The sequence below is a fragment of the Cantharellus anzutake genome (genome assembly GCF_015039405.1).
Source record: "Cantharellus anzutake strain C23 chromosome Unknown EI90scaffold_18, whole genome shotgun sequence".
Taxonomy (NCBI): Eukaryota; Fungi; Basidiomycota; class Agaricomycetes; order Cantharellales; family Hydnaceae; genus Cantharellus; species Cantharellus anzutake.
Genome location: NW_024066968.1, coordinates 147,592 through 159,446, shown reverse-complemented (window position 1 = coordinate 159,446; position 11,855 = coordinate 147,592). Strand labels below are relative to the sequence as shown.

General features: G+C 51.2%; 2 protein-coding genes across 2 annotated transcripts; both read right to left on the bottom strand.

Annotated features, from left to right (window-relative positions):
• Positions 1-7,783: 7,783 nt before the first annotated feature.
• Positions 7,784-9,762, bottom strand: EI90DRAFT_3122048 (uncharacterized protein; the record flags this gene model as incomplete). The annotated part of the gene is made up of 2 exons (XM_039063459.1): positions 7,784-9,554; positions 9,611-9,762. The coding sequence occupies 2 exons, from the start codon at positions 9,760-9,762 to the stop codon at positions 7,784-7,786; spliced, it is 1,923 nt and encodes a 640-aa protein (XP_038917191.1).
• A 594-nt stretch (positions 9,763-10,356) lies between these two features.
• Positions 10,357-11,283, bottom strand: EI90DRAFT_2917293 (DUF775-domain-containing protein; the record flags this gene model as incomplete). The annotated part of the gene is made up of 5 exons (XM_039054610.1): positions 10,357-10,759; positions 10,823-10,895; positions 10,984-11,018; positions 11,102-11,164; positions 11,252-11,283. 5 exons carry the CDS (start codon positions 11,281-11,283, stop codon positions 10,357-10,359), a joined length of 606 nt encoding a protein of 201 aa, XP_038917190.1.
• Between the last annotated feature and the right edge of the window lie 572 nt (positions 11,284-11,855).

Below are 11,855 nucleotides of genomic sequence, written 5' to 3'. Positions count from 1 at the left end.
CCTGTCCTCACACTATGCGGGGCATGAGATGTATAGTAAAAGAAAGGGAATATATACACTTGCCTATGTGGGGCATGAGATGAGAAGAAGGGTAAAGGTCTCATCTCCCCGCATGGTTGCTATATAAAGGAATGGGTCACATTGTTAGAACGTGCGGATTTGGACGACTCCGGAGTGGAATCGGAGACTTAGCATGGAAGGACCTCGGCCTCAGCGACTCAGGCGGAGCGCTGTGCCATTGCTGGTTGTCCTAGGGGTCCCTAATTTCAGATCTAGCAGAGGGAAAGTCTCTTGGGGGGATTCAAGTCAATTTTGGACTGAGGTTACAAGTTACTATGTACATTGTATATAAGGAGGGGTCCGGAATCAAAAGGAGCGAGGGTAGGACGAAAGGAGACAAAGGGAGATGGAAAGAGGAACAACACCGAGGGTCAAGGGTTTGACTCAATGGTGTTTCTCAAAGGAGGAATGAAGGGCCAAGGCCCAAGGAGGAAGGAAGGGGGTTGGGAGTGGGGAATGGCTAGCTGACTGAATAGAAAGGAAGCAGCAGCCCAAATAGGAATGAGGGAGAATAGCGGAATTGAATAGGACAATGCAATAGTTGCAAGGTCCGAGGTAAGTCCGGAAAGTCCGAACTCGGAAGTTAAACTCCGGAATATTGGCAAACGTAATTAAATGGAATGAGCTAACCAATACAATGGGTATAAGCGGAGGTGGGGGTCAAAGTCCGAGGTCGGAGCTAAGACCGGAGGTTCCGGAGATGGGGACACGAACAGGATTCCGGAGCGGAGGCCCGGAGTCAGGAGCATAGGTGTTGCGTACTCGCCTGGAAGGTGTCGAGGTTGGGGTCGGACCCGGAATGTTCCGGAGTCGGACCGAAGGTGGTGTCAGAGCTGGAGGTGGGATAACCTCTTGGGAGTCAGCAAGGAGAAAGTGACAGATGGGAAGTAGGGCTCCGGAAGTGGGAGTTCGGAGTTCCAGGAGCCCGGAGCGGAGGTCGGGATTGTATGGATATGACACACATGCCCACAACTATACAGCTCCTAGAGTTGTGTAGTGTGACCTGGAGGGAACACCCAGGTGGCAGTGCCCAGTAAGCGTGGGAACGTTCTGGGTGAGTTGCTCGCCCATAATTGTGGCTGTGACCCGTGGGAACATTCTGGGTGAGCTGCTCGCTCAGAAAGTTCCCACGCTATCCCGTGCGCGTGTGTACACAACACACAAAGGCAACAATCAAAGAATAAAGGGGGTAAAGTAGGTGGGGAGTCTGTCAGAGACCGGGTCGAGACGAAGGAGTGTCTCCATGATGGAGGGCTTCGGCCTCAGCAACTTATGCCAGGAGCGCTGTGCCTAGTAAACATGTCTGTGCCCTAACTTACTAACTGGCCAACAGAACTGAAGAGGGTAAACTCTAGTCAATTTTATTACTGGAGTGTAACCTATGTACAAGTGTAGTATATATAGTTACAACGAGGGCGGGTCCGCAAATGGTGGAGCCGAGCAGAGTGGAGCTAACGGGGTTTAGACATTAGCCGATTGAATATTACCAACAAGTCAGGTTACGGGGTTAGCGGAAAGGCAGGCAATAACCCAGAAATGGAAAGGAGGGATAGGCCCGAAGGTGAGCTTGCAGGGCAAGCAAGTGTATTGCCCAGCAGAGGCAGGAGTGCACTAGCGGACGTCGGAGCTGTCTGGAAGCCTTTGGGGCTCCGTACTTAGGGAGGCATAGGTAATAAATTGAAAGGAGGGGGTGGTGACCATCGAGGGGTACCGAGGGGATTGCGGAATACAGGAGCTCCGAGGTTAGTGAGGAAGGAGCGGAAGTGGAACGGAGGGATCGGAGGGATTGGAAGTCGATGGCCAGGGATGGATATGACAGAGTCCGGGGCACCCTAAGGCAGGGTGCTGAACCCTGACATAGTGCCAGAGGTTTTCCATCACCTCCTGCAGTGATTTTCCATGTTTCTGTCACGGCCATGCATTCCGGCCTGCTCCCCACCTGTCCTGATGCCACCCAAGTCCGTCCCTGCTGTGTGAGCATGAGCATGAGCCCCAACTTCATCCCTAATGGCCCCCTGCTCACTCCCCCTTGCCCATGGTTCCCCAGTGCTAGACCGACTCCCCCACTGCCACACCAACCTCCCCACCTGTCACGACCATGCATTCCGGCCCGTTAGCCGCCCGTCCCGATGCCGCCCGAGCCTATTCCCGCTGTGCAAGCGCGAGTGCGAGCCCTGACCTCAGCCCTATCCTCCCTGAGGGCTCCCTGCTCACTCCCCCACTTGCCCCTAGGCTCCCCTACACTTGGCCGACTCCCCCACAGCCACACCGACCTCCCTGCCCCGAGTCTGCCTCTGGTACCGACCTAGCGTGACTCCGTGACATCGCCTACTCCGCTATGATACCATCGCCGCTATCGCGGCCCTACACCCCTTCGTTTATTTATCTGTTATTGTTTGTTTTGACCCTCAGTCATTGCCGGCCGCTGTGCGGCCAACCCCGCTCTTTGTTCCTATTTGCTTCCGGACCCTTCGGCCTTCGGCCCGGGTCCGCTTCTATTCATTCCACCTTCATATATATATCCTGTATACTACATTATAGTACCTTAGCTCTAATATCGACTTGACCACGACCCCAAGCCCTGACCCCAACAAGGCAGCCCCAGTAAGTTCGAAATGAGGGCCAAGAGACAACTAGGGGGCACAGCACTCCCTTTAGAGTTGCTGAGGCCAAATGCCCTACCCTCGGGCCTTGCCTGAGGCATCGCAGCCATCGCGGCCCTTAGCGGTCCGCATTGGCAACCTTCGGTGCCTGTCAGGGCACACCCGCCTGACCCGGCTCCACCCGGCCCAACCTGACCCGGTACCCCGCCGGTCCACCCCTCCTTACCTCCTCCCCCTTTCCCTTCTTCCCCTCATCCTCCCCTCCTCAGTTTCTCCTTATCTTACTTCTCCTTTATTCTCTCTTTATTCTACACGGACGACTTTCTCTGTATCAATGTACAACTGACCCATCTGCAGCGCGCCCACCATGTACCCGGCCCAGGCACCTCGGGCGACTTCCCGCTGTGCCCAGCACGCGCGCCTGCACCGGATACCCTCGGGATCTCCCACGGAGACACCCGGGTGGTTACGGCTGTGTGCGAGGGTGACGTGGCACCCGTCATGTGATCCAAGCCGCATGTATATAAACGAACCTGAAGTGGGAACCGAAGAAGTAGCCTTCTTCTCAACTTTCCACTTCAGGTAAGTAGTACAATATTTCTCCTTTAATAATAATAACAACTTTCCACTTCAGTCTAAGTGGCCAGGGACCGCTGTCCCACATCGGGCCTGTCAGTACGCACGCCCGATCCGCCCCCGCCAAGCTCTCGGTCCCGGACGTTATACCCGGACCCCCTCGACCCCGGACGAGTCCCTGACAGTGCCCGACCCCGGATCAGTATCTAACACCACCCTGAGTCTGCCTCCAGCACCATGCCCAGCACGACTCCTTCTATCCTGCCCACTTGGCCCTCACTGGGCTGCTATCATTCCCATGCCTGACTCCGGCCCAACTCCAAGTCTGGTGCCGCTACAATACCATCGCTGCTATCGCAGCCCTACACTCTTCCTTTGTTTATCTATTATTGTTTGTTTTGACCCACGGTCATTGCCGGCCGCTATGCAGCCAACCCTGCTCTTATTCATGTTTGCTTCCAGACCCTTCAGCCTTCAGCCCAGGTCCGCTTCCATTCATTCTTTCCTCCTATATATATCCTGTATGATACATCATAGTTGTCATATCCATCCATGGCCATCGACCTCCGGACCCTCCGATCTCTCTGGACTACCTCCGCTCCTTCTTCACTAACCTCGGAGCTCCTGTATTCCGCAATCACCTCAGTACCCCTCGATGGTCACCACCCCCTCTTTTCAATTTATTACCTACACCTCCCTAAGTATGGAGCCCTGAAGGTTTCCAGACAGCTCCGACGTCCGCTAGCGCACTCCCACCTCTGCTGGGCAATTCACTCGCTTGCCCTGCAAGCCCACCTTCGGGCCTATCCCTCCTTTCTGTTTCTGGGTTATCGCCTGCCATTCCACTAACCCTGTAACGTGACTCGTTGGTAATATTCAATCAGCTAATGTTTAACTCTGTTAGCTCCGCTCCACTCAGCCCTGCCATTTACAGGCCAGCCCTCATTGTAACTATATATACTCAACTTGTACATAGGTTACACCTCAGTAATAAAATCGACTAGAGTTTACCCCCTGTTAGTTCTGGTTGCCAGTTGGTAAGTTAGGGCACGGACATGTTACTTGGCACAGCACTCCTGGCATAAGTCGCTGAGGCCGAAGCCCTCCGCCTGTCAGGGGACGGACCCCGGGTCCCCATGACCCCTCTCTACAGTCCACAGTCTAGCCTGTAAACACAGCCCATCTCAGGGCATAACTACTGTGGGTAAGAAAGTGTATAGATAAATGAAGAGTAGGCTACACTTGCCTACTGTGGGTAAGAAAGTGAGAAGAAGGTTAACTTCTCACTTTCCCACAGTGGCCCCAATATGGCGAAAACTTCCGGGGATACCCGGAAGTCACATGAGGTGGGATCCGGGGTCGGATCATGCGGCGTGCGGAGCGTGCGGAGCGTGCGGAGCGTGCGGAGCGTGCGGAGCGTGCGGCGCAGGAAGTGCGCGGGAAGTGGAGCGGGTCCGGACGCGGGTCCGGGTCCGGGCTAAGTCAGGGTATGTGCCCTGACACCGCCACGGAGACATTCCTTCATCTCGATCTGGTCTCTGACAATAGTACTTTAGCTCTGATATTGATTTGACCATGACCCCCAAGTCCTGACCCCAGCAAGGCAACCCCAGTGAGTCTGAAATGAGGGCCAAGAGACAGCTAGGGGGCACAGTGCTCCTTTAGAGTCGCTGAGGCCAAATGCCCTACCCTCAGGCCTTGTTCACAGCATCATGGCCATCATGGCCTGTATGTCAGGGCATACACCCTGACCTAGCCCATACCTGCATCCACACCCGCACTCGCACCCGCACCTGGCTGTTGCACTTCCTGCACGCGCCCTGTGCCAGACACTCAGTGCAGCTGGATGGCCCGGACCTCGGGTCTCGGGTCTCATGTGACTTCCGGATATCTCCAGAAGTTTTCGATCTATTGTGGCCACTGTGGGAAGATGAGAAGTTAACTTCCTTCTCATCTCTGACCCACAGTAGGATTGTGCCCTGGACAGGGCTGGCCAGACCAGAGACTGTGGACCATAGGGGAGGGTCATGGGGACCCAGGAGTCGTCCCCTGACACTGTAGCAGCCTGCAACAGCAACCCTCGGTGCCGACCCCGGACCCGTGTCTAACAGTTTCTGTGCATATGCTGCAGCACACATTTCAATAAATACTTGTTCATACATTGAGAAATCCTGCAACATTAATAACATGGAATGAAGGACATACTTTCAAACTGAAGATCATCTGTAATGCCAGCCTCATCAAGCATGTCGCTGATGGATTCCTGCTTTGCAGGATTAGTGTGTCCCCACAGGGTTTCAACAAGGCCTGCCACAAGTGGCTCAAATGACAGGAGGGGCTTTAGGATTGGGTCCTCAGTACCGTTGCCATTTTTTCCCTTAGCTGTGCAAATGGGCCCTCCTTGGCCTGGAGGAACTCATTTACACTTGGTTTGCAGCAAAAACAGTTAACCCATCAGGAATGCTATCAACATCTAAGGAAAATATTGGCGCGTTCGACATGTTTTTGGACATGTCTTCAAATGATGCCATCCAAAGGATGAGGGGGATTTTTCAGAATCACAATTGGAAATTTCAAAATTTTGATTTTGCATCTGCAAGATCGGCCTAAGTGTGTCTACCTAAGTCGTTCCAAAACCGTTCTATCTTGTTTACCCACCATTGCACATCATTTTGAGTTATTTCCCCCAAAGTTTCACAGTAGCATGATGTATGCAGCCAGTGGAATGCCTAATGTGATATTTTGCGCTTTCTGTAACTGTTGTGGGGTCATTTGTGTCTACTAGGATCCCATTTGTTGTATTTTAGTGTTTCCCAATGTACTTAGAGCTGCAAAGACCCTGCTACACCATACAATGTTACATTCACAGAGGTTTGCAATCAAAATCCCGACTTTGCATCCAAGAGATTGGACATGAGTGTGTCTACCTAAGTTGTTCCAAAACCGTTCTATCTCATTTACCCACCATTGCACATCATTCTGAGTTATTTCCCCCAAAGGTTCACAGAAGCATGATCTATGCACCAGTGTGACACCAATTTTGGTATTTTGCGCTTTCTGTGACTGTTGTAAGGTCATTTATGTCTGCTAGGATCCCATTTTTCATATTTTAGTGTTTCCCAATGTACTTAAAGCTGCAAAGGCCCTGCTGCTACACTATACAATGTTAAATTCATGGAGTTTCACTTACAGCAAGCCAAAGAAAATCAGTGTGCCCGATTTGGATGAATGGCCATGCAGATCATGTGATCATCCAAAAATGGTAGCAAATAAATGATGATCGACCTCCAATTTCCTAAATAGGGTCAATCACATGACCTAACTGGCCATTCATCCAAATCGATTTTTCTTTGGCTTGCTGTAAGAGGCTGGTCACCTGCCTAAGTTTCAACGCATATTCAGCCCTGGTCACACCATTTCAGGACAATCACTGGATTTGAATTCAAGCACATGCATCCACAAGTCTTTCCTCAATGTCCTCCGTTGCTCCAAGCTGTTGGAGAACCATGTGCTATGGGAGCGGAGCGAGCATTCTGTACAGCCACGTTCCCACAGCTGCTCGTGATTCGGATTCTCCCGGATCCTACATCTGACCCACCCGGTTGGACCATGTGACCACTCAGTCACAAGACTTTCTTTTTCTACTATTTCGGACTTATCCGTGCCGGGCCACTGATACATTCATTCATTGAATTATTTCCTTTTTCCTCAGTTCTCGCCGTGGGATCAGTGGCTGTGCCAACTTCCCGTTTAGGCCATACATTCCCCTGTTTCACCCCTCACGAGACCACTACTGTGTCCACTGAACGGGACAACACCGGCTGAACGAAAAACTCCTTCATAAAAAACTCCTTCATAGAAAAGCCCCCCATACTTCTCCACGACCTACGTGCGTGTCTTCTATCGTTCTATCGGTGTCCAGCAGCCACTACCGAGTATTTATGGCCTCATGCAGATGCAGTCGCTTTACGTTCAGTAAATAATTCAGGTATCTCACAACACTCAAACACGACCATTTAGTTGTTTGTCCTTTACTGGTGTGACCCCGGTATTATACTTTTGCACGAGCAGATCGTATTCGTTGGCCTTGGATTGTGTTCTCTCTTTGCTAGTCCGCGAGAACTGCATTGACCAACACTGGCTGCAGCTGTCACTCGTTGTTCTTACGTGATAGAAGATCTCTCTGAATCCAAGACCCAGCCTATCATACCGCAGAGACTCTGGAAATGTGCTCTTGATGAGATGTAACACACAGGATAGATTTCATTTGCGAAACCCGCTCTTTCTCGACTTCTCGTAGCACTCGATACATTGCCTGGCACTCTCAATGCGCCTCCACTTTTCAGGGCTCCGTGGATTTGACCAGCATTTGTTTGCCACTATTTGGCTTTAAACATGATCAAGCTCCTGTATATTATGATAATATCGAAAGAGTATTGCCCCAGCCAATTCTTTCATCAATCATCTGCTACGAGTCCATAGTTCTATACTCACTTCTTGCTACCACCGCAGGAGTTCCAATCCATTTGAAGCTGCTCGCCATCCTACGGCTCTCCTCCCTCTTGGTTCTCACGATTTATGGGTTCAGTAAACTCCTGGTGTTCCCTAAAGGCATTCTTGACGTTGATTTGGGGAGTTTCTCGGAGTCCGTATGCGTTCTTCACTACGGCATTGACACGACCTAACACCTCTTTTGTCTTTGCTGGTGGAAGAAAGGAGGATGCAGTGGACGGTGGGTTTGGACTGTTTTCCTCAGGGGATGGAGCTGGTGATCGCTGAAAACCAGGATTCATACGCCGTGAACGAGATGGTCCCTCATTCGGAGGAGCCAGAGGTGCGCGAGAACGACGTGCCTTCCTACGTTCCTGATGTGACGGAAGATAATGTCCAAGAATCGGGTCAGCGAAGAACAACTCCGGATGCGCAGGTGGAGAAATGACTCGCTGTGGTGCATCGGGAATAGGATGGGAATGATGAGCCGCTGAGAGTGCCACGGGGGAATCTGCGAAAGGCCGTGAACGGGCTTTGTAGCGAGATGCCGTCGGTGTGATAGGTGCCTCATTAATAGACGGATCTCTAGGGATCGAAGCAGGGGCCACTCGTGACCTACCCGAGCGTGATACGTTTAATGGAGAGATAGCCATGCGATCAGAAGGGAGCACGATTCTATGAGATGCGGGCGAGTGGGAAGAGTCTATATAGCTTGAATCATCGCGACCAGTTTCCCGGTGAGAACGGGCAGAGCGCAGGAAGGCCTGTGTGCCCTCCGCTCTAGTTTTAGATCCAGATACCTTCCTGACGCCAGCAGAACTTGCGCTAGGACCAGAGTCGATTAGCTCATTTGGGTTTGGGACTCCGAGAAGCACAGTTCCCTCATTAGGATCGGCACTAGAGCCCCGTTCGTCTTCAGTAGCATCAGTTTCCCGACCCCCGTGCCTGAGCCTCCTTGAGCCCATCCTAAGTCGCTCAGCTATTTTGCGCCGAATGCTGCCATGAGTTTTGTGGCCATAAATTCTCTCATCGTCATCCAGGCTGGCATTAGAAGCAACCGTTAAAGGCGTTATTGGGTCAATCCCTGGAGCTACTAGATCACCGCTAGGACCGATAGGCGGTCCCTTAGCATCGAGGTGGGACGATTGGGCAAGATCGGGGTAGGGCGAGACCAGAGGAGCCCTGTCCCCCTCGTTATCGACAAACCAGCGGGGCGCAGAACCAGAAATGAATGCTTTAAGCGCCCTTATTCCGGGACTATCTTCATGAGCACTCTCCGCTTTGTTTCTCCTGTTATTGTCAAGTCCATCTCCAGTATGGTCGCCTTCCGAAGGACCGACCCACTCATAATGCATTGAGCGTAAAGTATGCTTCCTGCCAAGCTCCATTTGTAGAGAACGAGAAGGGGGGAATCGGTACGGAAAAGGGTCGGGCGCTAGGTGAGACGGCTGTACAGGTTGAAGTTTCCTCTGGTAGCGTCGAACTACTCTTGAGTACATCATACCTGCTACAGTTGCTCCGGCAAATATACCCAAAATGGCAAACAAGGGTGCCAGATAAATGAGTTTGAAAGTGGGTAAAGAAGAAAGATGAGGTTTTGGCGATGTAGTAGCAGTAATTTTTATGACATCCGTGCGTGAAGGGGAGGAATCAGTAGTCGTTTCGTTTGGCGTTGTAGACGGCGCCACTAGGCCAGTCTTATTCAGCGATACGCGTGTATACCCAGAATAACCCAGGCCACTGCGGCTAGCACTAACAGTAGAGATGGAGATTGCATTGGGAAGAGAGGAGAAAGGACTCGAAGTACTTAAAGCAGCCGTCAGACTGAATCCCGGAGTCGTGGAGGAAAGCTGAGCAGCGGTCCAAGGGGGTAAGGCCACCAGTAGTTATAAGTCGTTGAGGAGCTAATCTGTGTTGTCTCTGGTGGAGGTGCAAAGTAGACTGGAGTCCCGGAGTCTGTCTGCGCTAAGGCTGGACGTATAACGATGCATAGAATAATGGGGAAGCATAAAAGTATGCCTCCGCGTGACATGAACCAGTGAGCCGGGAAAGTGTTTTGGTGGGACGCAATGCCAAAATAGCTTTGAATCCCCGAGCTACTCAGAAGAATGACGCATGTCAGTGCATTACATGAAGATGAGAAGTTTCACCGCGAGGGTGGCTCACTCGGATGCTCGAGGATTGTCCATCAAACACGGACTCGGGTAGTTCCCTTTTCGCTGGCTTGTCTTTACTTTCACTAAATTATGCGGAAGTAACCACCAGTCGCCAATCGTTCTCCCTCGAACTTCTGCCGGTGAAAAACCCGTGCTCCGTACTGTGGCCCTCCTGGAGATGTGCGGGATCTATCCCTCTAAGCTCTACTGAAGATCAATGGCCATTTAGTGAAGCGCGCACATGCAACCAGCGCGGGCCCGTGTTTGTGCAAAGGTTTGGTTATATCACATGAATATCTTTGACCTGCGGAACCCCACCTCAACTAGCCGACTTACCCTCCAGGACGGGCCATGGAATACGAGCAATGGTATTTACAGCAGCCGCGAACATGCACCGCACATTCAGCCTGCACTTGTACCCTGTACCGCCTAAGTATGAAGATTTTGCGACGAGTCCAACACGAAAGCAATCATGCCTCTCGTTCCAAAAACGCTGTTCCTCCATTCCTAATTTTCATCACCAATTTCTCATACCAATGATTCAGGTCCGCCATAGAAAAAACCACACTATCTCCTTGTCCCTTCATTCCAGATACAGCAAATGATGAAAGGAAATTGAATAGATGTTTTCCTATCTGTTGTGCAAGGAATGTCGGATCTGCAAGACGGGAAGACGGTGACGGGAGTATTGTAGGCGGGTGGGTGACAACAAGTGCTGCTTGGTTCGATGAAAGGGATGCCACTTGTGCTAAAACCGCTTGGAATGGCTCGATGGAGACCCCTATTACGGCCTCTGTATCGCTGGGTTCGGCGACGAGTGCCTGGCTGACTGATTTTACTCGAAAAATGGCGGAAGGCTTTTCATTAGATAGCCTGAGGATGAGGTCAATTTTTAGAAGGCATGAGGAGTTTCCGTGGGCCAAAAATACCACTCACATCCCTAAAAGCTGGAATCCCTTCCCCGGTAAATGAAAATGCACAGTGGCGGCGTAGCCATCGGGGAATGGCACTTCATGTGAACAGTCAAATTAATGGAGGTCAGTTGCTGCACAATCAGACTTGGCAGTGAAATACAAACAGCCCCTTGAATCTCTCACCAGTTCCAAGAAGAAAGACACATAGATGATTTATCCTTCATGACATTTGTTGAAACTGTCAGAGGCCAGTAACAACAACACGTCGAGGGTTGCGCGGGCAGATATCCTGACGACTTACGTCTCGGGATTCGGGATCGAGAACGTCGCCTTTGTTTCATCGACTTGCACAAGATTGGTTTGCCTGCCGCCGAAAGATGCGTGAACGATCGAAGCCCAGATGTAAGCAATGTCGCTTTGAGAGGTGATAAAGAAATAGATGCGTGCGCACAGAAGCCGTCCAGCTACAAGGCACCCAAACATCTCAGCGAGCGACTTAAATGACACTTGAAACTGGTTACGAGTGAGTGGAGCTTTGTTCAAATTTTCCTCACGTGTGCGGTAATTCCCACACTTGAGGGTTTTGGCGCGTTGAGACCACGCAGATGGACATTAAAGTCGACTATCAAAGCTCTGTTTGATGAGTGTTTTCCCCTTGAGTTCAGACAAATACAACGCGATCGCTTCGAGCGATGGAGTCAGCGCAACTCGACAATCCAGGGGTACATCAGGGAAATGGATCGCATCCGAAATGGAATAAATGATATTACAGATCACCAGTTTGTACAACGAGTGTTCAATGGCTTGGATCAATATTATCGAATCAAACTTTGGACTACGGATTCAGCCCAGACTCGTACCCAGTCGGAGGAGCTCCGTGGACGCGCAAAATAATAGCTCTTTATGTAATGTTCTCACGTTCTGTACTCAATACAAAAGGTCACATGCTACGGAGTTAAACACATAGCCGATCACCTACTCCGGAAATTTGGACGCGACACTTCGCTCCTCCGACTGGGGCAAAATGTAGTATGGCTGTGCTCCGGCACTGTCCG